Source organism: Diprion similis, chromosome 6 (genome assembly GCF_021155765.1).
Source record: "Diprion similis isolate iyDipSimi1 chromosome 6, iyDipSimi1.1, whole genome shotgun sequence".
NCBI lineage: Eukaryota > Metazoa > Arthropoda > Insecta > Hymenoptera > Diprionidae > Diprion > Diprion similis.
The window spans coordinates 15134205-15159088 of NC_060110.1; the positions used below are offsets into that span (position 1 = coordinate 15134205).

Consider the following 24884-nt stretch of genomic DNA (forward strand, 5'->3'; position numbering starts at 1 on the left):
CTATGTTTTTAATATAAAAAATTATACCGTTTATTAACGAAATTTGGTATCCGTATAATCACTCCGCAATATTTGGCGTACGTTAACAATAGCAAGAATTTATTATTCACTTCCTCGTAAAAATTATCATTTATAAATTAATAATACAGTATACTTCTGGCGCTCTCCGCGGGCGAGTATGAGGAAAAATTACACGGGAGTAACATTGATTAATTATAAGTACAATTCACGAATTGACTACAATTACATCACGGCTACCACAAGCTATCATACACGTCTAAAAATTAGCTATCGTTATGTAAATAATAAACACAGATCTCTGTGGTATTCTTTCAATTACATGATACTATCTCTATGTACATAGCTAAATAGAAAAATTAATTTGCGTTAGAAAAGTACTATGCGGGATATCCAGCTAATTCTGGGTAACAGAGAAATCAATATTCGTGATAATGTGTATAATTACAATTATAAATAATTACAACAGCCTTGATCAGATCTAAAGCGAGGACGTCACTGAATGATTTTGTTCTTAAGGCGTTTTCATTTCAATACCGTGATTACCGTTTCATTTATTGCTCAGAGTCATCATTGTTGTAATAATTTTGTATAAAAATATCCCATCTAGCAATTACGTTAGGCGGAGTTTTTCTTGAGCAAAAGAGACAGCTACTCGTTGTATGCATACAGTAACCAGTTAATCGTGAATTAGTGCCCTATCACTTATCTCTGTAACCCAGCGGAGGTAAAGCCTCAAGTCTTGGGACTCTTGTATATTACATTGCTATTCACCTAATTCCCTAGACGCCTATACTCTTTAACGATTAACCATCAATTCACGTTGGAGTATTATGCTGTATTATAGTTTTATGAGGGAAGAATATAAAATAAATCTATTTAAATGCATTTGGCATGTTTTGGTTCCTATATATTTTCCGTCAGTTTTGAAATTAAGATATCTAAATAAATAAGTTATTTTAACACAAACAATACTTCCATGTCGTGACCTTAATCCAAATTGGCCTTATAAGCATTTATACGCATACGTCATTAAAAAATATTCATTCTACCACATTCCTATGATTCCTAGTCAGTTCGACTCTAAAACATTTTTTTCCTTTTCTTCAGTCACATACGTAATTTCAGATATTTTGTGCCTATTAGGTCACCCCTAATCGAGATCGTTCTTAATTAACTGTCGGTATATTAATTATTATGACTTTTTAACTAATTTCGTCTGTGTTGGTTTAATGTTACCGATGTCCGGTTTTATATGAATACTTTGTTTGTTGGACCTATTTCTGCTGGCTGCTGTTGTCGTTTGCAAAACCGACTTTCTATTCTTTACATCCTTTCTTGTGCTCGAGGTAATTGTCTCAGTCATATTTTTTCCAAAATCTGTTTGTTGGCTACCCAACTGTGAGATACTTTCGTTTATGAGTTTTTTTGAATTCTTTGCATCTTTACCATCACTACTGTAATTTTTTCGCGAGGGCTGTGGCGTGTAATATAAGCTATACCTTTTCGATTTATTCGATTGTTTTTGCTTCGTATCGTTCAGCTCATCAGTGGAACTAGACTTCTTATTTTTCGTCACGTACTCAGTGCTCAACGTTTGGTTAAGTTTTTCATCAACATCCTTCCCACCTAACATCCTTCTACCCACGTGTGGAGTATGACAACTATATCTTTTATTTCTATGAACTTCATTCCTCGTTGAACTGAGTTCATCTGTAGAGTTACTGATATGGGATGGTTTCTTTTCCCTTCGCTTGACTACAGATTTTCCAGTAATTTTCGATGCGCTTTCCTGACTTTTACTAACTTTTTGTGACTGGTTAGTATTCTGTATTTTTTTGGCTGATTTGGAAATACTGTGTTCCAATGGAGATTGGATACGACTTGAATTTAAAACATTTTTTTTATCATCTGTGCTAGAAATAGGGTTCCTTTCTCTTTCGCCAGTCTGATCTGACGATTTCGCTTCATAGATCTTATCACTCTTAGTGAACTTGATGAACTGAACATTTTCAAAGCTATCCGTGGACTCGATACTGTGAGAAGAGTCAGAGCTCTGACAATGAGCTGACTTTGCAAATTGTATATTGACAAAGCTATCTGAAGTTTCAATATCATTATCGGAGCTTGATCTTCCATCATAATTGGACCCGGTACTTAAATCTACGGTATCTACATACCTAGTCTTAGCAAACTTTGTGAATTTTGATGCATTATTGTTTGAAGTTTGTTGCGCTTTATGCGAATTGATTTTAGAATGGGTTTCTTTTTCAGAATAACGTTTACCAATTTGAATACCATGATCTGAAATTCCCGAGCAGTCTGAAGGATCACGATGTGTCGATTTCAATGATTGAAGTTTTTCGACAGACTTGGCGTGAGTACTTTTCCGTGAACGTACTTTTTTATTCTCTTCAATACTACCTCCACTGCCATACTTCTGCCGCTGATTAGAAGATTTCGATCCGGCACTAATTCTCCCGCGGACGTCAGACAACGAATGTCCATTCCTAACGGAAGACGAACGACGGTTTGATTTTAATGTAGGACTTTCATTGCGTGTTGCAATTTCTGACATAGAGCTACCATAATTTCTCTCTTTAGTAGTCAATTTTCCATTTTTATTGTTGAAACTAGGATGGATTAAGGCGCCGTTCACCGACGGTACAGAATTTAAAGCTGAATTTGGTCTTTCTTTGATATCGGCATCACTCATCTGACCTATGTTATTCATTAAGTCATGCATGGATTTTGTCATTGCTCTAATGTCTTCCAAGCAGGCGGTATCAAGAGACTGTGGTTCATTAGCATTACAATATCCATTCAGAAAATCAATTTCATTGATGTGCGTGTCCGATGCGGACAGAGAAACATTACAATATGTTTTTTGAGATTTTGGAAACTCAGACCAGCGTCCCTGAGTAAACACAGAGTCTGACAGAGACGAAGTGGGCGCCATGTAGGCGTATTGACCATCGGTTCCTGTGTTATTGCTAGATTCTTGTCTTCTCGTTCCATAGTCATAGCTGAAGTCATACGTGGCTTGTCTTATCGGCTTACGCTGCTTATGCCAGTATTGCTCCGCCGGTTCTGCAGCTGCTGAAGTGGTCTGCTCGCCTCCTAAAAAGCTCTGTTAGTGTACAGAGACCAAACAAAAGAAAATACCGCTACAGATACAACAAACCACTACAAAAGCTGCTGCGAGGAACTTGCACTGCGTGACTTGTATGACAGAAGCGAATCACAACCAAGGATCAAATCAACGGCTTCTTACGTAAGCAATTTTACGAAGCTGAGCTGTCTACACTGTCTGAAGAAAAGGTATACTGGCAAACAAAATACATGTTATAAGCTGTAATAAATTATACGTAAAGTGCAACTACCAAAATAACACCTTTTTCTTATGCTAAATAAAAAAAAGATTCGGAAAACCCTAATTTCTGTTCGGTTTACAAGATAAACCGCATCAGGCTCCATTATCGAAATTTAAAATATATAGAATACGATATTTCACTAATGAAGAATCTGTTGCAGACAGACTAGTCTTGGAGACTATCCCTGATATAACTATTGATGTACAAAGTTTTGTGACTTGTAAGGTGCTCAGCTAGTGATCACCACAATCTTAATATGACGAAAGAAAATTTACAAATGCGAAGTATTGTAGCATCAAATTCCCCCCTCAACAATATGAATTGAAACCTGAAAATATGCAATTAATAATTTTGTCTCATAAATTGCAATCGCGTACTCAATTTATCCCAATTTTTCAGTACTTTCTACGGTTAAATCTTGTTACACCTACACCCTTGGAGAACATCTCACATTTAGTTTACACACCAAGATTATATGTCACCTTATTTACATTTTGCAATGGATAAACTTGAAATACTTTATAATCTGAAATCAAGTAGTGCGACCGTCTTATAATGCAAAGCTAAGAAACGTGCCAATAAGTGCTAGGTAATAAAATGGTATCCAGTTCAAAGTTCGTTACAACAGAGCCTAGCGTATACGCCAGTAAGAGACTATAATGAGAGTCAAAGCTGTACTCGAAATAAAGCTATTGAATCAAGCTACTAACCAACAAAATGCTGAAGTATTATGTATTCGATTAGGGATAAATGTAGCTGCGTATAGACAGAACAGAACTTATCACTGGAATTAACCATTCATAGAATTTTCGTTTTTACTGTAACCGAAATGGGCGTTTAGGGCTGCAAAAAAATAACCTACAGGTATGAGTTTTCAGGCATGCAAAGATAAACTAGTGTGACCCAGTGAATCTAATTATAAAAAATATACGAGAAAAAAATTACCGAAAGCCATGGATGGTCCAGAACGTCTTCGGCACTAAATCTCAGCTCCGGTTGCACCTGGAGCATATTCGATATCAGCTGTTTGGCTGATTCAGATACAGAGTCCCAGTACGGTGCTGTGTACTCGTAATGACCACTCAAAATACGCTCAAACAACTCCTCTTGCTCATTTTCGGGAGACACAAATGGCGGAAAGCCACACAACAGAATATACATAATTACACCGGCAGCCCACACATCAATCTGTGAATAAAAAAAAGCAAGCATTCAACTTTTGCATCGAAAATCAACTTCATTTATACTTATGAATATTTCTCATATAAAGCGTAGGCAGATTAATGTATGATTAAGAATATTTATAGTCAGAAAAGAATAAGTCGTACAGGGTGAATGGTCAGGTAAGTGTGAATGACTGAAGCTAATTGTAAATCTCATCCATGTAAAATCACCAAGTACCTTTTAAAGTAATTAAAAAATTAATAATTCAAAGAAACTTTGCCTGTCTTGAAAATTTAAATTGACAGCATTTTCCACTTTTTTTCGACAACTTTTTCCATTTACAAATATTTTCCACCCTCGAGTATAAACGAGATAGTGTTATCCATGTGAATTTCAAGTACACATGCCCAAGAATATATATACGAATACATCAGATATAAGAAGTTTACAGTTTAACTGACACATAAATGGAAACGCAGCTGACTTGTGACAAAATTAGTAGGTGTAACTGTAGGAGGAAAGTTGTCTATCCATATCTGTCTATATGTTCCTAAGTAGCTCACACAGACCATCGGCATTCCATAATCTGTTCAATGCTCAGTTTATTCTCAAAACTTAAACCAATTGAAGGTGCCAAATGATTTATCCAAATAGATGCATAAAATTCATTAGATATTCAAATTTCGAGGAACAGAAAAAAAACCGACTAATTTACCTTTAATCCGTAGCCAACTTCAGCAAGTATTTCAGGAGCAACATAGGTAGGGGTTCCGCAAACCGTGTACAAAGGTTCCCTGACGAGTTGTGCAAGACCGAAGTCTCCCAACTTCAAACATGTTACACGACTTCCTTCCATCTCGACTAGGAGATTCTCTGGTTTGACGTCACGATGTACTATGTGGTGCGCGTGTAAGTACGCTAAGGCTGATATTAAATGAGTGATCATCACGCTAGCCTCTGCTTCGGAAAATTTCGTGGCAGCAGCAATTGCATCAAATAGATCACCACCCTGATAAAAAATAAGGTTTAGTTTAGAAAGCAATTCACCTAAAGGAACGTAGTTCTAAGAATGGAGGAAGGAGAACAATAGTAGTGAAACCAGGTTGTCTTTACCTTGACTAATTCCATGACTAAGAACAATTGGTCAGTTGTTTCTTGTTCGGCAATCAAACTAATTATATTTGGGTGACAAACTTGTTTCATTATTGCAATTTCGCTGTCCAGCATTGTTCCTTGACCTTGGCATTTATATTTATCGATAATTTTCAACGCGTACTCTCCTCCAGTTCTCCTGCAAACAACAGACTTTCAAAATGAAAGTGAAATAGACAAACAGAAGACACCAAATTACATTACAGCAATCAGTTTTAGAATGGCACTGACGATGAGTACCACAATTAAAAATGAATTATCATGAAGTGAAAAATCTGTAATTGAATAAATCTTACAATACGTTATCTTCATCTTTTATCTTACAATACTATATCTTTACAATAAATGTAAATAAGTAATAAAAATTTTGAAGCTCCTCTAATATGTGTATGTAAAAAAAAAACTTTATAATTATTGTACGAGTGGAATGATAAGTAAAAGCACGAACAAAGTCCAATATCATTACGAATCTCACCTCTGGATACAGTGCCGTACAACGGCAAAATTTCCATCTCCGATAACATGTCCAGCTACAAAATGCATCCTGAGCGGTAGTGGTAGTTGTACGAAAACAGGACTTGGTGTTCTGACTTGTGGTATGCTGAGAGCTTTCTTTCCTGATTTTTTCGGCATCGGAGGCATGGGACCCCCATATCTCTTAGCCAGACAAGGGCCTTTCCTGAAGCTTTGAACGGCTTTGGATTCCTCAAAGTCTAATTCGAAATCTTCCTGAGCTGATTTGTCCGTACCATAAGCCAAGAAAATTTCGTCATTTTGAAAAAACTGTTCCAACGTTGTGACCTGAACACCACTCAAAGTATAAACTTTTCTCACAGCACCAGAATCTAACTTAACTGCTTCTGTGATGGCTTCTAAAGCATGCTCAAGACTCGGAGCATTTCGTTTGTTCAACAAGAGCCGTAACACCCTGCGAGGTTTCGTTCCATGCCTAATCAGCGTCACAATTTTGGCCTGAACATAGATAGGAACAGAAGTAGTCGGCCGACCGGTTCCAGCCGGTGACTGCGGAAGTCCAGATAGCGAGCTGCCCCGCCGAACTTTTGATGCAGAATATTCAACTTTTTTGAAAGTCTCACCTTGTCCAGAGCAAACGTAACATTTTCCATCCTCCAGATCGCCGACACTTACCACTTTCCTTCCATCCATTGTGTAAATGGCTCTAACTCCATTGGGCAATGTTACATTTGAAATTAATGCTCTTGTCAAATCTGTTGCCAAGCTATCGAAGCTTCTGTATCTTTCAGGGGTCACTGCCATTACTACACCGGTATAGAATTTGTCTCCGTTACGAAAAAAACGGACGCGTTTCGCCTTCTTTGCTGGTGGTGTTCGGAGCAAGTTCAACGAGTGCCGTGATGTTACATCAAGCAAGCGTTCTTCCAGTGTCACATTTGTCATAGCGCCTACTTCACCTCCTCCAGAGAGACTGCTGCCTCCCGAAGGCGAGGCGCCCCGACTCAACGGTTCCTCCATCATCCTGCGTTTCAAACAATCAACTTTTAACTATCACGTAACATATTCATTTATAATATATTCTAACTTCAAGACATTTTACCAGTTACAAAAAACAATAGAACAAAAATCTTGTGTTCATGTATTAAGGAAAATCTAAATGTGATTGCAAATATAACAGTAGGACTATGATATTGTTCACAAATTTAAAAATTCCCCCAATCCACCATTTCTGACTACCACACATACAGTTATATCATCAGGAGTGATATACAGTTTACTAAACTCTATGCAACAGCTGGTTCGGACAAAACATAATAAACAATAGATTGGTATGGATTACATTTGTTTCAACAAATCAAGCTTGTTTATAAATGTTGATAGTTACTTCTCCCTAATGTTTGACGAAAATCGTACCACTGTTCTGGGCTCGTTATAATGGCTTACAAGCACTTCTACCATTTTAGCTTGTTAATTATTCAATTTTACATGCTGAACAGAAAATCACATGATGATAAAATGACGAGTTAACTGTACATGGTACTTGAATATTTCCCATGAATATTTTTCTTGTTTGTAACGTAATTGAATTTAGTAACAAGACCTGACTCAATAGTTTGAAACAGTAATGCATTTGAAATAATTCCATTGCTTGTTTCTTATTTTAAATAATTTTAAGATACAGGGCACATCATTGCACATTTTTGTCGTGTTGAAAGTATCAAGAATAAATTTTTTATAAATTTAGTGTCAGAATTTAAAAATTCCAACTGCCATTTACAATAAATACGTAATTGACGCTTTGAAAACTATAATTTCATCTACTGTCCTAGCTATGTGATTAACTAAGGCAGCACCATATTCGGCAACTTATCATTACACGGTTATTAGAAAGTTTCACTTCACAAAATACATTCGATCAAGGTATTTTTGTTCAGGAAAAGTATTTTTGAATATACAAAATTATGGTTTCTGCCGATAACTTCAATTTTTGTCTTATTTTTAAGCTGATACAAATGTTTATTAAACAACAACTGAAAAGCTAGAGAATAAATACAATATTGATTTGGTTAAACAATAAGTAGCTTCGATTCTGTCGTCCAATGTGACAAGTATTTTTGTTAATAACACAATACCAAGCAGTTTTGCTGCAATAATTTGTATCCAAATAAAGCAGAACGATACACATCAAGATGATGTCTAATATACAGTTACTTTGCAATGTGAATTGGAAACTTTACTTGGATAACAAGCAACTGATGGTTTAATTTCCAAGATTTTCCTTACCTTGATATGTTGTCTATATTTTCACGAATAAAAATATGCATGAATGAAGAGCAAAACTGCATGTACACACAAAGAAAGGAGTGATTGTATAAAAGCGTGACTGAATAACGGGGAAATAAGAGTTTAAAGTATTGTGTTACATCAGTGAACAGGTAAGCAAGAGTTGAAAAGCAAAAGGGGAATGAACTTTAGGCAACTACGATTACAACACTGGATTATTTTTAGCCATCAATATAAAGTGTGTTAGGAAAGTAAATAATTGAGGAAAAGTGGTAACGCCATGGAATCACAGGTAAGCGTTTAAACTATATCTGTTACCACCCTAAAATTCCAGAGTTAATCCCATAGCTTTAAAATTCTTTGCCTCTGAGCATACATATCGTACGCTCTGGTAAGTACTGCAATGATGTATAACTGCATAATAGGTAATCAGTGTACAAAGGGTACACTGTAATTGCAAATCAGTATGCAAAACATGCAAAACGCATGACTAATATCAGCCAAAACGCGACAACACCATAGAAAAGAGAGGGAGATATAACGATAAGATCTAAACCATACGTAGATATAGGTATACCGTGCATGCTCTGTGTGTATAAATATCATACCTATAGGTATGCACAGGGTACAACTCGTAGGAGGAGGGGAGGGGCTGGCGCGTTAAGAGAGGGTGGTACAATGACCCACGGTAACAGCAATTAAACTGTTTCAAAATGTATGTTTAAACTTGGTATAACAATTGCGTTAATCCCTAACAGTCCGAGTTGCAACACCCTGTACGTGCGTTAATTTATACGCTAATTTTCACAGTTACGAATCCCGGCAGTATAAATTACTAATCGAAGAATCGGGCAATCTCATCGCAAATGTATTCATGAAAATATCGTAGAATCCGCGCAGGTTTACCGGTCACAATTTTACACGTGATAGAAAAATTAACTGTATATACCGGCCGATTGGTATTGACGTATAAAGATAACGAGGCAACTCTGACAGATCGTACGACGGAGGGTTTTCTAACCTACAGATCCGGTCTAATCCTTTAACGTAGTACACTCAACGCGGATGTAAAACCCTGGGTTGTTACTCGGCTCGCTATCGTATTAAGAGTCGTTTCATTAGTCATAACGGAGGAGGAATAATGAAATGATTAAAGTACGGTGGTTCACCTGTCTCTCTGCAACTGACGATGGCTGGATTGATAAAATACGCTGACTGGAACGGCAGAAATGATTCACTACTGGCCTGACATATTTTCAAGGAAACAAAACTTCACGCTTCAACGGATTTGTTACTCAACTAGAGAATAAACACTCCTATATTACGTTACAGCACCCACGCGATCTTTTATTTCCCTTCGACAGATTGATTTCTTCCCCGCACAAATCCCCAATTCACGCACCACGATCTTTCTCCGAAGGCAGACTGCGATCCGATAATTCTTGTAGAGTAAGCGTGTAGATACATACCGACATAACACATAGGCGTAAGCCACGCGTAAACGAAAACACAGCGGCTGCCGGAAGGGGATAAGAGGAAAAAATGGCAGACCAATCTCCACGGGCTGAGACCTCACACCACAAGCTTAGCCGCAAACCATTCTAACCATTCAGAGCTACGAAAACATTTACGTTTTATGACAGGATAGAAAATTTTTCAGAATGAAAAAAAATTATTACCACTTATAACTAGCTGAGTACTTATCGTTATACACAACGGTAATTAGTTTATATTATGCGACTTAGCCGGTACAATATATTAACACACGTTATTTTCATTTTTGTTAATCTACATTTCCATATAATTTTATGTACTCATTTTATTCGTTTTTATACCAATATTTACACTTGATAATGCTATACTCTCTTTTTTTTTTAACAATTATAAACCGTATTAGTTATGTTATATACTTAATATAGGTGCATGTGTATGCTGTGAGTGGATGATCATATCATCTATATAGTACAGGCTGCTTAGAGTCACGGTTCATGTTCAGTTATTAAAATCGCAGATGTGGTTTATTCTTGATCATATGTCTGAAACAGAAATGAAACCATTACGACACCGTATCTCATAAATTAGAAAGTCAACAGCTTACAGGTCTTTTTACGTACTGGAGACCAGAAATCATACTCTCAGAATTTGATCTACTTCTAGTTCTCTCTTCATAGACAAAAAGTTGACAAAAAAAAGTCAACTGCTCTACGCCTTTTCCAATCCGTTTATTCCTGCAAACTACTGCTGATCTATTAGGGATTGGTTATGCTCACCCTGTTCTACTCTGAACGGAGTTAAACTACATTGCAAGTCGAGTTCGATGTTTAAACAAAGTTGGTAACACGAGTCCTCATACATGTAACTTTACAAGAAATTGCTGGTATTAACAGCAAAATAATAATAATAATAAAACTTTGGAAAAACGCGAAAGTTTGACAACACGCATGCTGTAATGTATTTCAAATAAATGTAAAAATAGTCTGAACGCCAAAACAGCTTTTGATATTCTGTAATTGTGGGAAATTATGAACTTCACTATTTGATACATAAATTGATCTTACTTGTCCAATTGCTCCCAGAAAACCATCAATGCTGCTCTATCTAGATGCCTCTTGGTGCGACTCAATTCCACAACAGTTACTGCCCACTTGGCAACATTTGCATCTAGCTTCATTTCGTCGTACTTCAAATGAAAGGCACAAACTGAAATCATATTAGTAAGAGCACATAAAACTTGATCAGGCATTCTTCTAAAAGGCAATAATATAAAAACCTGTTTGAATTCTCCCACTACAAAGTAAAAAAAAAGTTTTGATGAGAAAAACTTATTTACAGAATAAAACTACAGGATCTATCACATATCGAAGTGAGATTAACCAATGATGTAAATATATTGAATTAGTTATCTTACTTTTCGAAAATATCTCAACAGGATTTCCGTCATAAGGCCAGCCTTTGAACTGCCATGCGGGGCCCATTACGAACACCGCAACGACTCTTTCCCAATCTGCATTGGTCAACTTTTGGGGATTATCAACAACTCTATAAGGGACAGTGAGACCACCGTCTTTTCTTCGCTGAAGAAGAATCTCATTCTCCCTTTTACCACCTTGCGCTCGCTTTTCTTCATTGCTAACATACTTCAATTCTTGCAATACTTCTTTGGCATTGTACATCGTTATGAGAGATGTAGTTGCACTGGGTATAATTATTATCGGTGTTCTACTTGGTCTTTTATTCTGAGCTGCTTGTTGTGGAGTTAGTTTTGCAGCAGATGCAGGAAGTAACCCGGAGCTTGGTGTAGCAGCGGGATTGACTGTGGGCTTTCTTATTGCAGGATTGGTACCTTCAGTCACAGACTTTAGCGTCATACCATGGTAAGTTCCCATTGTGTCGATTTTGAATCCCTCAGTTTCTTCTTTTTGCCGAATAAATCTTTCCTGGTCGTAACGATTGTAGACGGCTGGTTGCGGCAACGGGCGCATAGGTGTAGACCTCGGTGTAACCATTGGTGCGGGTATCGTAGGCCCTTTTTGCATCCTGCCTTCTTCTCTAGCTTTGATACTTTGAAGTATGGCAAATATGTTTTTGGCAAACATTTTGCCTGCACTTTGAAGTATCGTAGCTCTAGTTCTCCACTGTCTTTCTCTAGATACGATGTCCTTAGTATCATCGACATCCATGTCTAGTATAACACGCAAATCCGAGCCCATGCCGATATCGTCATTTTCTTTAATTGTGGTACGTTTTTTTGCCAAACGTTTAGCTTTGATTGCAGCAATTTTCTCAACAGACATTGCCTCTGAAAGAGATTTAATATTGTCAACTGTGACAGAAGCTTCTTTTGGAGCATCCAGTCGCGCTGCCAATTGTTCCTTTACTTTCTGAACGTGTGTCTCCTCGAAACGTGGCTTCTTAGAAAGTCCTGCGTCTAGCCCATCTTCGGCAGTCCGTTTTACTTGTGTTGGGATTTCCAATGGGGCTGATTTATCTATGGAGGCTGAAGTGGCTGTTTCACCATTAAGGTATGCCAGCAGATCTTTTCTGTCCGGACGGCGCACCACAGGTATATTCTCCGCGGCGGCTTGCCGCACATACACTGGATGCGTGAGTTGGACATGTTTCAGTAAAAACAAAAGGCACTCAAGGGTATAGTACTCTTTAGGAGTGCCTTCTTTTCCAGATCTGCAAAATGTAACCAAAAAACTTTTAGAATTTCACATTCAAGTAATTACACAGGCTCCAAAATATACGTCGATTTGTAGACAAACCCAAAAATTAACATGGCATTGAAACGCTTGCAATTGAGATCTTACCTTCTTATATATAAAAAAAAAAATCAGACAATTCATGAAATTCATGACATTTCACATTTTGACAATGATTAAGCTATTATTTCTTATTTGAGTTTCATCACGTCATTGAAGTCTGATTTCTCGCTGAGTTTGGACCAATTGTATCAATCGATTTGAAATCAATATATAAACACTGCGCGATCGTTTTGGATAATTATAGATATAGATAATTGTTTACAGTTTCAATTTCAAATTTTATAGTGTTTAAATCCATGATTATACAATAATAAATTCAATTAACATGTTTTGTTTATTATGCGAATCACTGGAGTAAAAGTATGTGAGAAGGTATAATGAAACCTCTTTTTTCACATCGTGGATAATATTTGAACATTTGCCATCAAAGTACAATATCTGAATGCTAGTAGAAATTAGGTTTCAAATTTGTAAACAGTGGAAAAATAATGCAAAAGTGAAGGGAGCACTTCAACTATACTGCGTTTGTTTGCCACATTTACTCAACGTATCAGAGCTTATTCGCATCATGCGAACAGGCTTTTCACTTGATTGTACGTGTACAAATTCTTTGAGCAATGGTCTGCGTCGCGTTTCATCTGCCATTAAAGTAACCAATTTTTGAAATAGTGATGAAAAATAAGGATTGTCAAGCACTGATTTCAGTCAGCTACACATGAATGCAATGTGAAAACTTGAACAATCTTTACAGCAAAAAAAGTTAAACGAAAAGCTATACAGTAGACAATATTTTCAGTTGTAGTTTACCCAGATTGGAAAGTAATATCAGAAATATAATGAGATTGTTTCGATGAGATCCTTACCCGTATGTCAAATAGTTTGTCTTGACATTTTTTGGCCATGAGAATTCACCAAATATAATTTGGTTTTCGCGTTCAATAATCTCCTTTTTATTTACGTTGAACTGGCGAAGCAAACTCAACGGATCCGCCATGGTTGTTTACTGCGATGGTTTCGTTCCGTAATTCCTACTGTCCACGCACGCTTCTACCGAGGTTGTACAGGCACCGCGTACAGACCAAATCAAATATTACAAAGTCGAGATTGGGTGCGTTCGCTTGGGCGCTTCGAAACACTTTGAGCGCTGCGAGCGCCACCTCATCTTACAGCATTTTATACGCCGTTGTATGTGTGTACCTATATATATGTCCGAACGCCGCAAGCGCCTAAGTGAACGCACCCATTGCCTTCCGCTGAAAACCAGTCTCGCCTGTCGACAAGACAACACGTGTTCGTGCAAATCGTGATATTTTTGAATTCGAAAGATGGTTCGAAAATTGAAACATCACGAGAAGAAGTTGCTGAAAAAAGTAGACTTCATTTCTTGGGAGGTAGACAATAACTTGCATGAGGTTAAAATTTTGAAAAAGTACCGAATCCAAAAAAGAGAAGATTATACGAAGTGAGTTAACTGTCATTTACAATATAACCTCCATATGATCAAAATATTCATTCATAACATTTCTATTTGATGAGAGATATTGACATTACCCGAGCTGTTGTTTCCCTAAAACTATACTTTGTGTTTCTAATCTTTAAATTCTGTGCACGTAAAAAAATTATTTTGTTTTAGATACAACAAATTATCACGACAAATTCGAGAACTGGCTAGGAAGATCAAGGAAGTAGATGCTGAGCATCCATTCAGAATAGAGCAAAGTGCCATGTTGCTCGAAAAATTGTACATGATGGGTCTCATTTCCACCAAGTGGGATTTATCTCTGTGCGAGAAAGTTACAGCCAGTTGTTTTTGTAGAAGAAGATTAGCTGTCGTTATGGTTCGCAATAAAATGAGTGAAACCATCAAAACGGCGACAAAACTAATCGAGCAAGCTCATGTACGAGTTGGACCTGAAGTCATCAAGGACCCGGCATTCCTTGTAACAAGGTACATACTTCTCTTCAAATCATTCACTACCTAATTTAATCAAAATCAAATGGCATTATTTTTAAAAATGTAGCAATATAATTGTTTAACTTACGAAAGGTAGTTGACAATAGTGTTAATAAAATTAGACAATAATACATATTGTATTTAGGTTATAACGTACCAGAGTAACGTAAAAGATATTTCTGTGAATACTTTTAGAGTTCTTCCTGGTTCACAGTAAAGTTCTTAGAACTAAAAAATAATTCTTATTCACCTGACATTTGAAAGACATGAAGTAATTTTTCAGTTTGATATTAAACACTAAATTTAGTTCTAATATGCAAATACTAAGACCAAATAAAATTAACTGTAATAGATATTTATAAATTTTCAAATTTTGCAAACTATCTCAAATTGACATTCTTAAAATACTAATTGTAATAATCCTCATTTCTAGAAACTTGGAAGACTTTGTGACATGGGTTGATACCTCGGCAATAAGGAAACATGTGTTGGAATACAATGAAATGGTAGGTATCACTTTCTAGAGCAAGTAATATTATGTCGTCGGTTACACTTTGTGTTGCAAAATTTAAGAAAATGTTCCAATACACAACATACTTGAACAAAGTTCGCTATAATTTGTGACAATCATTTATCTAATCAATTGCATCTGCTGTACTGTTTCAGAAAGATGACTTTGAGGGTATATGAACATTTTAATAAAATGCCGCAGAACATTCAATGGCGATATGGTTCTCTGAAATCTGTCACCTGATCCTTATTACCATTGTAAAAAACTGCAGAATTATTCAACAGTCTTGATGGTCTCCCTGGTCTCACGTGGACTGAAGGCAACGAATAATTATATGAAGAAAGTCTCGGATTTGTTGTATTGTGTATTTCCGGGAAATCACTTGTTGAGAATAAATCTTTTGATGGTAATGACAATTTCTCAGGTGAATAAAAAATTGTGTTTTCACGAGCACGCTTTGCATTGGTCGCATTATGAATGTTATTTTTTCTCTTCAATGTGTCTGAGACTACCACATTACTGTTAGATATTCTAAGGCATTGATCTGGTCTTAGATGGGCCGAAGAAGGTATTGGAAAGTCTGTTTTTGTACCAGCTGATTCTGCGAATTTACTTGTAAATAATGTATTATTTGAAACTGATGATTCATGAGGTGAATAAAAAATGTTTTTAATAGTTGGCTGCACATTTTCTAGATTTTTCCTATTAAATTGTGCTTTTTGTGTGTTCATGGCCCATACATCATTGACCAATAGTTTTGAATGTTCATTTGATCTAGCTTGAGATGTTGATGGCATTGGAAACTTATAAGAACGAGTTGAATCATTTTTTATACTGTCTAATTCAACGTGATTACCTGACACTGATGACCATTCATCGGGTACATAGAAAATTGTGTTCTTATTAACTGGTTTTGAATTATCCAAGTCACATATGTTAGTTTTTCCATCTTCAACATTTTTGGATGCTGTATTATTGGTAAAAACTGAAGCACTTGAATTTAACTGTGGCATTTCATATCCTGCAGCGATTTGTTGTCGAACTGTTTGATTGTTTTTTGGAATTTTAGTTTTGCTGAACGATTTTTCCGGAATGGCACCACTTTCTTGGCCAGAGTGCCATACAGTCCTGATATCTGGTTTATAAGTTGTATGATTATTCGGAATTTGCTTCAGGGAGCTAAAGATAATTGAGGCATTGTGACGCACAAATGCTTCAGTAATTTTGCCATCCTTCAACTTTGTATCTATTTGTTGATTGATAGTTGGAACGGTATCATATTCGGATTTATTTGTCGGAGGTACATAAAATTTTTCACTTTTAAGACCTGCTGTTATATCAGTGCATACACTATTCTTAAGTGTTACCGTGTTAGTGGAAACTTCGATACTATTGGGCAGATTATTTACGTTGTTAGGAAAATTTTTAGGGGTATTTGGAAATGACATATTTGATGGTGGTACATAAAATATGTCTTTACCTTTAAGGTCTTTCACTGCATTAGAAGTTTGAACATTGGTTTTTGTATCACTAGGAGTCTCACAAATAGTAGCTTCATTGTACAGGTCATCTGCTCTATTATGTACTCGGTGAATAGAATCGAAGTCTTGAAGCTGGAAAACACTGTCCACATGTGGCTTCAAGTTGTTTTCTGCGGGCTCTGCACGAAGCATAGTCCCTACCTTGGAAACTATTGTACTGAAAATGATAATGTTGCGATGAATTTACAATCATGATCAATGTGACTATGTAATTTATTGACCTATAGATCGTTGTCTATATCATATGCAGAAAAACTAAAATATACTGCATACCTAAGCCTGAGTATTTCTTGAAGTAGTATTTTCACATACTGTCGTCTTTTCTGAAAGGCACGTCTCATCTTGTCGTAGTCTGGTTCAGGAGCTCGATTTACCACCCAATTGGGCAGCACTAGATCGTTCGTGTCCATAGTAGTAATACCTATCTGTTCAGGTTTAAAGAATATATTTTGTTTGTTTACACTGCCTTGAATTGTTGCTCTCTTCTTTAATTGGACATTTATTTCTTCCGCTTTAGCATAAGCCTCCGTTTCGATCGTTTGGAATTGTGACTCAGACAGCATATCCAAGGTAAAATTGCCTGGGGGTGTCTGACTTTTTGTACTCCGAATATTATCATCTCTTGTCAAACCAAAATTTGTACAGATATTGTTGGTCGAGTTAGAAGGCATTCCCTTTTCTAATGTCCTCTCATCTTCCTTCTCAACCCTCTTAAATTTTTCCCCAATCGGAAATTCTCTATTCACATTATCTGATAAATTTATTTTTTCTCCAGCAACATTATTATTAACTTTATCTAAAACAGCTAGCTGCCTGTTTGTTGTCTCTGCATTTTCCTCACTTAAATTCTGTGAAGTTATGAAACTCGTGGTGCTATTATTTGTATGAATAGGAATGATTTCTTTCATTCTAAGTGTGTCTTTTTCTTCTATGTTATCCATCTGTGATTCTACCGAAAGTTCTAAGAAGGAGTTACTTGAAATTCCCAAACCTTTTTCACTTCCGAGCTGTTGATCCCTTAGCGATTCGGAGTTTTTCGCTAGATCGTCGCTAGAATTAATAAGAACGATGGTCTTCCCTGTCGTTTCCTTTTCTTTCTGGATGACCTCCAACTGTATTACAGACAAATGTGGATCAGATTTTAGTATAGGATCAGTGGATGGACTTTGCATCTCATCATTTTCAGATCTTAAATTAATCATGTCAGCAATGCTGCCTGAGTCTCTGTTAATGGTGATATTGTTCTTCTTTGATTCGTCATGAATGGGTTGACTAGTTGAGTTGGTAAGTTGTTGAAGATTTAAATCAATCAACTTTTCTGTAGAACGTGTATCTCCGATCATCTTGTCATTGAGTGTGCATTGCAGTGAATCATTTCCATCAGTTTTGTGCTGAGGTAATGTTTGGAATATTTCAGTAGTGCTTGAGCAGTCAATGTTATCATTAGAAGCCATGAAATACACTTCTTCAATTGTGCTTTGATTAAATGTAGAACTGCTGTCTTCTGTGGTAATATCTTGTACATTCAGATTTTCTGATGGCGTTAATTGTTTTAAAAAAATATCACAGCTTTCAACCGATGTGTTATTATTTGACCTGCATGTTTGTCCGAGGTCCGTACCCACCTCTCCTTGTTTTATGTCTTCTAATTTTGTAGAGAAAGTTTGACGCAGCACACAAACCTGTGTTGAATTTTCTGTATTTACTTTATCATTATTCCAATTGTCAGAACATTTGTTTTCTGTCTGTCTTGGAAGAACAGCATTACTGACATTCTCGTTGCATTTTACAATCTCCGTAGAACAGTTGCCTTTGGTGAAGGGTATCGGTCCAAATCGTTCAATCAAATCTGACATAAATTTGTCAGGTAGAACAGAAGATTTGTTTCTGTTATGACTCTCACTCCCTGCAAGCTTAGCTGGGATGTTATCTTCAGATTTAAACTTTCTTAGACTGTGAAAACAAGTCTTTTTTGATGGAATAAACTCTACCAAACAAGTTTCAGAAATCGGTACGGTAAGAAATCGTTTACAATATATTAATTGCTCCTTGCTTGATTTCCTATAGCAAATCTCAACGGAGTTTGTAGTTGGGGATTGATCAAGTATCAGTGCTGTTTTTTCAGTTTGATTTGAATACTGCTCAGAGATTTTTGGTCGATTTGATTCTAATAACAAATCAGGAGCAAATGAAGAATTCTGTAAACCAATACTCGGATTTGATGAATTTGAAATGCTTGGAAAAATATACCTTGTTCCATTTTTGGTTTTACCATCATACGCAGGTTCGAATACATCTATGGCTCCTTTCATCATGGGTGAGAGACTGCTAGTTTCAGATATGGCAAAATATTCTTGAAACTCCTTTTCCATTCCGACTGAAGTATTAACGGTGCGTTCAATGTAGCTGTTAAGTCTATTCGTGAATTTGCATTGAGAGCACAAGCTTCCTTGGATGTCCGAATTCATATCAAAACTCTCATTTACGTTCATGGTCTGAGCTGGGTCATCAGTGAGTATCTGGTCAATGGTATCCTTCGGTGTTACTTTTGTAGTGACGAAATTATCATTTTTTATGTTCGAATTAATGCAATTGTTTTTATCCCCATATTCAAATTCATCAAAAAAGTTAGAACTCATACTTTTAATACTTTGGGTATCTTCAAGTACATCCCCAGTTTCTTTAATTATTTTCTCGGCCGATTGTGGCGATCGCGGTGATTTACAGGTTATCGTTAATTCATATTTCGGATTTGCCATTTCTGACTGCCCCTGATTTAAACTATTTTGAACAGGTTCCGTACTGACTATACTGAATATCTAATCAGCTTCGTGTACGCTGCACAGATTCCGCCCAACGGTGACTGTTTATTGGTCAGCACATTTCAACAACCTACACGGCTACGCCAATGGCGAGTTCGAATTTTAAACTTACACCATGCGTGCAAGGCTGTTTACTTTTCTTTTCATGTCCAATTTATTTCACTTGAATTTTGAAGCATGCAACTTGCGTTTCTACTAAAAAACGTGATGAACGTGAAACATGGTTATGATAATTGTACCGGGTATTTCGGTAGCAAAAATAACCATTAATCTTATATACATATAAAAGAAACTTATTAAGTTGATTATCGTTAGCGACCATTTTTTTGTTTCATTGCTGTGATATATCGTATACATGGGATGAATGTTAGAACGGTGAGGTTGTATTGAGAAAAAAGTCGTTGATCACTGAATAGATAGAGTAATGTGGTATCGTTATGTATTATGAATTTTAGCTATTGGAAAAACAAAGAAAAAAACCCATAGTTCCTGGGTAGCTTGTAACCAGAAATAATGTTGAAAGACGTTGAAGTAGCTTACTCGGTGTTCAAGTATGCACCAAAAATCACTTATCTGACATTGAAATTACATAGGTAATTTACGGATCTCGAGAACTCACTTCATAACGTGAGTAAATCTTAAGCGATACGTTTCGTTTTTTTTTTTTAATCCATTTTACAAAATGAACACGAACCATTGATTCGTTTTATTTACATTAATCCATCCTAAGTCATCGTTTTTTAAATCTTTTAACACCCTTTTTTTGTGAACCAGTCCTAGGTTTTGATTTTCCTATACTCTTATTATATCCTTTGATCCACCTGTGCCTTTTCTCTTCCCAGTCCAGTTGTTTTACCGCTGCTTTATCGACACTGCTCAAAGTATTTGCTCCACCGTGTTTAGATTTTGAGGTACCTTCCTGGTCAAGAAGCTCTGCGAATTCTTCTGCAGCAGCAAACACGTTTTGGTCATAATTCGATTTTTTCCTCATCTTGCCTTTGCTGGTTTTATGGGGAGAGGACTCATCAGACTGGTCCTCATCATCATCATCGTCACCAAAGTCCATGTCACTAAGATCCTCATCATCTATACCCTCGAGGTCATCTTCATCGTCTTGCTCCATATCACTTAGTATCTCTTCTTCAGATCCATTATCGTCTTGGTCGATAGATTCATCACTATCTTCATCGACATCACTGTCATCTGATGATTCATTCTCACTTTCTTCTTCTCCTGGAAACAAACAACATAAATATTGTATCTAATCGTGTCACCTTTCATTATGATTTTATAAATCTTATCGTAGAATGTAACTGCGATAAGTTTTTACCTTTTTTCCTCTTTTTTTTCGAGGCACTTATTTCACCGGCAATGTCAATGTCATCGAAATCTTTGTCTTTACCAAGTCCATCCAGCATTGTGTTAAATTCCTCACTGTTTACACTCTCCAAGTCATCATCTTCATCGTCGTCTTCATTATCGTCTTTAGTTATCAAATTTTGGCTCTTCAAATAATTGTATAGAAATAACTCGTCTGCTGGTATTTTATTCTCATCTTCATTTAAATACGTTTTACTATTCACTGGCATTGACTTCACACCTTTCGCCATATAAGATGAACGCTTAGCAAGAGGATTTTTTTGGTTAATCAATATTTTGTTTTCTTCCAATTTCTTTGGATTTTTGAACACATATCTGTCAAGAAATCTAATCAAGGTGAAATCCTGAAGTGGGTCTCCAGTGTAGACGATTGGTTTTCCTGAATTAAGAATGAATTAGATAATTATTGAATGTAGAGGTATACATTTTTAATACATCAGTTCATTTAAATTTCTAAATTTCTTTGTACAAAAATTTCTGACATATTAATTTTGTTTCCTAAACTGCTTGAAAATTTTTTACTCTGAATTCTTATACATTACCTTTGATTATTGTATTCGCAAATAGAGTCACCGTAGGATGAAAATGAAATGTGAGTGGCCAAAGTTCATGGTAATAACTCAAGTTGGCACCTGAATAAAGTGGATTCCGGTGAAAAGGATTATATGCTTTAACATTTTCTTCTTTTACTTCGATTTTCGGCTCCACAGTTTCGAGCAAATTTTCTATCGGCGTTACTTTAACATTAGATAATGTAATAGTAGTCTTTTCTTCCTCCTTTTCTTCGCTTTCTTCTTCTTCTTCATCTTCTTCTCCTTCTTCTTGATCTTCCGCTTCGTCCTTTTTCAGTATTCCTTCTTCAGTATCATCGAGCACTATCTCAGTGTTTGTATTTCTCGAAGTAGCAGCGTCATGATTTTTTTTAAACATTCCAATGTAGACACCTTTTTTAGCTTTGAATACTTGTGAGATCATGTAAAGAATAGCACAAATCATATTCGTAGGTAAGTAAATTGAAACTTGCAGTATTCTTTTGATGAATGCTTTCGTGCGTATAATGCTAGTATCTTTTTTGAGAACTTTGAACAGTAGACTAAGAAACATCGCTTGATGAGTTGTTGTTCCAATATGTGGATCCATGAGTTTTTTATACATAGCGCAATAGAATCGATTAGATTGTTTATCTTCTTTACCAACGATTTGATGCAGCAGACTGAGAGCATTTACACTGACGTTGAAGGACCCGATATGAACGACTTTATATATAGTATCAATATGCTCCTCCAGTTTTGTTGGATCCATTTCTGAGAATGGAAAGGCACGATTCACTCCCATGAGCAGAGCCCCCATCATCCTAGAGTCGACTTCTCCTTTTTTGAGGCAAGCCTTAAAAAAGCTAAAGTATAGTGATATCAAATTATTCGCTACCTCTTTGCTTTCATCATCAAGAACGAATTGTGTCAGCAGGCAGATTGCATAATATTGTGCTTTTGGCGTTACATTTTTTCTGAACAATAACTTTTCCACTTCGTTGAGGACTACTTGCTTCATGTTCGGATGCTCGTCCAGCAATTGTCCCAAGCAAAATACTGCCTTGGAGGCAACTTTAGCACTTGGATCACCAATTTTGTTCACAATGTGTGCCAAGAGCTTTTCTTCTTGCTCAGCGTTTTTTGCCAACAATTTGTACATATTGGTAATAGCTTTTTCTTTATTTGCATCAAGCGTGTCGTGAGCAACAGTGTTTAATGCATCGATAAATTGAGAGTAGCACATCTTAAGCTGATCTTCAAAATACCAATGAGCAAGTAGCTGCCTTCGCTTGATAGGATTGTTGGCGAAAAGCTTATCGCTCAACAGGATAAAATTTTGCTGCTCGAATGTAAATAACTTGTAGTCTGGGTGTAGTAAGTCTGACGAGAATAATTCCTGCAACGTATCTATAATCATTGTGCATTGTTTCTTTTTAGAAACTTTAACCATTGAGACGAGATTACTTAGCCGCGACAAATTGTACTTAGGATTGTCTTGAATCAGTATGACCGACGCTGCGACTTTGTCTGCGACTGTACCTTTGGACAGGAACGTTTTCATCCAGGAAAAATCTGACTTTCCCAACTTCGATTGTTTCAAATTGAAGGCTGCTGTATCTGCGTCCAAACACTTTTTAGCCTCATCTTTCAGCTCTATAATTTCCAATTCGGTTTTACCAGATGCAATGATGTCATGTGTTTTAGGAAATTCTTCATACCATTTGTCAAACTTCGCTTTATTCAGGTCCCTCACATTGTGATTTGACTTCGACATTGTCACTTTCGTTATTGTCACCGCACTTGTATGAGTTTTTCTCAAATGATGATCATCTGCAGCAGTTTTCAGGTTGGTTTTTAGGTTAACTAAGCGCACATGTGTTAACTGCACACCACCAAGTTAACCATGTTGCTCCAACGGTCAACGCCAGTCAACGCCATAGGCGTAAGAGCAATGTAGAGCGGCAGCCCATGCCCGAAATTGATTCATGGCCATTTCATGGCGCACTGCGCTTCGTTCTTACAGACGTCTGAGTGAACTGAGTTCACTATCTCAAAATACTGTGATCGTCGGTGAGGATTTGTTATTTGACAGTTCCTGCTGGAAGTGAAGTAAATTTTCGCATAATTTGAGTTAACATAAATTAGCAATAATGCCTGGCGCCGTTGAACATCGTTCGGTCACCGGGATGGTGAATCTAATTCGTAAATGGTTACGTGGGGTAAGCCCACGGATTGATATTTAAAAATAACGACATAATTTACGTTTAGAGGTTAAGTTGATTGCTTACATAATGATTATACACCAAGTTCGATTACATCAAGCCAAATTGCTTCAATATCACCGATTTTTTATTGCTGTCTCTCTATGTGTATAAAATTCTCGATTACAGAAAGATCATGTAAATGCTCTGCGCTTTGCTGACTGTCTTGCTGCCCGCACACAACCTCCACCTGAAATACCTGGTGGTCCATATCACAAGACCTCAAAGATCTACTACTTTACCAGGGATGCGAGACGTGAGGTGAAACCCCCAACAGTTATTCCCACCAGTCACCAAATCGCTCCATCGTGAGTCATTCACTTATAACATATTTTCGACAACTCTAGGGTTGTTTATAAGTTATAATTATTCACCAATATGACTAGAATTCGATTATTATGTATAGTTCCGAGACTGGAAGAGAAAACCTTCAGTACATTTTTTTAAGTACTTTAAAAAAGTTTCTTCATTTAACGTAGATCTTTCTTTTATATCAAATACTATACTTTAACTGTATCGATAAGTTCTCAAAGTAAAAGAAAAGTAATATAATTTTTTTTAATTGCAATTTTAGTGGCGCAGTATCAACTGAAGTTAAACCGGTCACACCTGGAAGAGTGTTCGAATGTAATTAAGTAATTAAGAAATGGTAGTTGGCGTAGAATTACAGTGGTGAAATTTGAATGTAAATAAACGAAATAAATATATGCTGATAATTACTACATTGGATGCTGGATACAATTTGAACTTTTTCTCCCAACCTGATTACTTATGACGTGTTGTATGAATAATGCCGTAAAGATGAACAAAGTCTTTAAGTATCGCCTGTTGTAGTGAGGATCCATTGATAGTCACGATTACGTGAATTGATTAATTATTTCATGAATTAGATGTACTGATTTCAAGTACCTTAACATTTTGTATTTCATTTGTAGCACCACGGATTTAGAATTCTCCGTTATTGTCAATGTATGTTCTTCAATTAATGAATTCTGACATTTCCTAAGAGATATGGAAAATACATATAAAGTATATACATATATATATGCCTTTTTAATTTCCACTTCTTAGTATGTACATACAATAATTACTCACAAGAATTGTAATATATTAAATTATAAGAACATTATTTATTATTAAATAATA

The 24884-nt window shown here is 36.3% G+C and overlaps 6 protein-coding genes across 6 annotated transcripts; 2 read left to right on the plus strand and 4 right to left on the minus strand.

Annotated features, from left to right (window-relative positions):
- Positions 1 to 1117: 1117 nt before the first annotated feature.
- On the minus strand, positions 1118 to 9927 carry LOC124406865 (putative serine/threonine-protein kinase YPL150W). The gene is made up of 6 exons (XM_046882511.1): positions 9638 to 9927; positions 6184 to 7206; positions 5670 to 5847; positions 5272 to 5565; positions 4338 to 4580; positions 1118 to 3148 (listed from the first exon to the last, which is right to left on the minus strand). The coding sequence occupies exons 2-6, from the start codon at positions 7203 to 7205 to the stop codon at positions 1214 to 1216; spliced, it is 3672 nt and encodes a 1223-aa protein (XP_046738467.1). The 5' UTR covers position 7206; positions 9638 to 9927; the 3' UTR covers positions 1118 to 1213.
- Positions 9928 to 10273: 346 nt separating this feature from the next.
- Positions 10274 to 13785, minus strand: LOC124407006 (parafibromin). Its single transcript, XM_046882772.1, has 4 exons — positions 13600 to 13785; positions 11377 to 12650; positions 11027 to 11168; positions 10274 to 10504 (listed from the first exon to the last, which is right to left on the minus strand). Exons 1-4 carry the CDS (start codon positions 13728 to 13730, stop codon positions 10468 to 10470), a joined length of 1584 nt encoding a protein of 527 aa, XP_046738728.1. The 5' UTR covers positions 13731 to 13785; the 3' UTR covers positions 10274 to 10467.
- A 191-nt stretch (positions 13786 to 13976) lies between these two features.
- Positions 13977 to 15620, plus strand: LOC124407117 (U3 small nucleolar ribonucleoprotein protein IMP3). Its single transcript, XM_046882953.1, has 4 exons — positions 13977 to 14198; positions 14370 to 14684; positions 15124 to 15196; positions 15357 to 15620. Exons 1-4 carry the CDS (start codon positions 14062 to 14064, stop codon positions 15378 to 15380), a joined length of 549 nt encoding a protein of 182 aa, XP_046738909.1. The 5' UTR covers positions 13977 to 14061; the 3' UTR covers positions 15381 to 15620.
- On the minus strand, positions 15408 to 19501 carry LOC124406518. The gene is made up of 2 exons (XM_046881956.1): positions 17016 to 19501; positions 15408 to 16899 (listed from the first exon to the last, which is right to left on the minus strand). Exons 1-2 carry the CDS (start codon positions 19499 to 19501, stop codon positions 15408 to 15410), a joined length of 3978 nt encoding a protein of 1325 aa, XP_046737912.1.
- A 469-nt stretch (positions 19502 to 19970) lies between these two features.
- On the minus strand, positions 19971 to 23373 carry LOC124407077 (CCAAT/enhancer-binding protein zeta). Its single transcript, XM_046882896.1, has 3 exons — positions 21487 to 23373; positions 20895 to 21323; positions 19971 to 20797 (listed from the first exon to the last, which is right to left on the minus strand). Exons 1-3 carry the CDS (start codon positions 23249 to 23251, stop codon positions 20295 to 20297), a joined length of 2697 nt encoding a protein of 898 aa, XP_046738852.1. The 5' UTR covers positions 23252 to 23373; the 3' UTR covers positions 19971 to 20294.
- A 144-nt stretch (positions 23374 to 23517) lies between these two features.
- On the plus strand, positions 23518 to 24460 carry LOC124407544 (NADH dehydrogenase [ubiquinone] 1 alpha subcomplex subunit 7-like). Its single transcript, XM_046883781.1, has 3 exons — positions 23518 to 23696; positions 23868 to 24046; positions 24313 to 24460. The coding sequence occupies exons 1-3, from the start codon at positions 23628 to 23630 to the stop codon at positions 24371 to 24373; spliced, it is 309 nt and encodes a 102-aa protein (XP_046739737.1). The 5' UTR covers positions 23518 to 23627; the 3' UTR covers positions 24374 to 24460.
- The last annotated feature ends 424 nt before the right edge of the window (positions 24461 to 24884 follow it).

Excerpts from the sequence above, each read along its gene's own strand:
- LOC124407544 (XM_046883781.1), top strand. The coding sequence starts at position 23,628 with ATGCCTGGCGCCGTTGAACATCGTTCGGTCACCGGGATGGTGAATCTA. Across the intron at positions 23,697-23,867 it reads TTCGTAAATGGTTACGTGGG|AAAGATCATGTAAATGCTCT; the intron begins GTAAGCCCACGG and ends TCTCGATTACAG. Across the intron at positions 24,047-24,312 it reads AGTCACCAAATCGCTCCATC|TGGCGCAGTATCAACTGAAG; the intron begins GTGAGTCATTCA and ends TTGCAATTTTAG.
- LOC124407117 (XM_046882953.1), top strand. The coding sequence starts at position 14,062 with ATGGTTCGAAAATTGAAACATCACGAGAAGAAGTTGCTGAAAAAAGTA. Across the intron at positions 14,199-14,369 it reads AAAAGAGAAGATTATACGAA|ATACAACAAATTATCACGAC; the intron begins GTGAGTTAACTG and ends ATTTTGTTTTAG. Across the intron at positions 15,197-15,356 it reads TGTTGGAATACAATGAAATG|AAAGATGACTTTGAGGGTAT; the intron begins GTAGGTATCACT and ends GTACTGTTTCAG.
- LOC124406865 (XM_046882511.1), bottom strand. The coding sequence starts at position 7,205 with ATGATGGAGGAACCGTTGAGTCGGGGCGCCTCGCCTTCGGGAGGCAGC. Across the intron at positions 5,848-6,183 it reads GTACGGCACTGTATCCAGAG|GAGAACTGGAGGAGAGTACG; the intron begins GTGAGATTCGTA and ends TGTTGTTTGCAG. Across the intron at positions 4,581-5,271 it reads AAGTTGGCTACGGATTAAAG|ATTGATGTGTGGGCTGCCGG; the intron begins GTAAATTAGTCG and ends TTTTATTCACAG.
- LOC124407006 (XM_046882772.1), bottom strand. The coding sequence starts at position 13,730 with ATGGCGGATCCGTTGAGTTTGCTTCGCCAGTTCAACGTAAATAAAAAG. Across the intron at positions 12,651-13,599 it reads ACAAACTATTTGACATACGG|ATCTGGAAAAGAAGGCACTC; the intron begins GTAAGGATCTCA and ends TACATTTTGCAG. Across the intron at positions 11,169-11,376 it reads TGTTGAGATATTTTCGAAAA|TTTGTGCCTTTCATTTGAAG; the intron begins GTAAGATAACTA and ends ATATGATTTCAG.
- LOC124407077 (XM_046882896.1), bottom strand. The coding sequence starts at position 23,251 with ATGTCGAAGTCAAATCACAATGTGAGGGACCTGAATAAAGCGAAGTTT. Across the intron at positions 21,324-21,486 it reads TGCGAATACAATAATCAAAG|GAAAACCAATCGTCTACACT; the intron begins GTAATGTATAAG and ends TTCTTAATTCAG. Across the intron at positions 20,798-20,894 it reads GAAAAAAAAGAGGAAAAAAG|GAGAAGAAGAAAGTGAGAAT; the intron begins GTAAAAACTTAT and ends GTTTGTTTCCAG.
- LOC124406518 (XM_046881956.1), bottom strand. The coding sequence starts at position 19,501 with ATGGCAAATCCGAAATATGAATTAACGATAACCTGTAAATCACCGCGA. Across the intron at positions 16,900-17,015 it reads CAAGAAATACTCAGGCTTAG|TACAATAGTTTCCAAGGTAG; the intron begins GTATGCAGTATA and ends TATCATTTTCAG.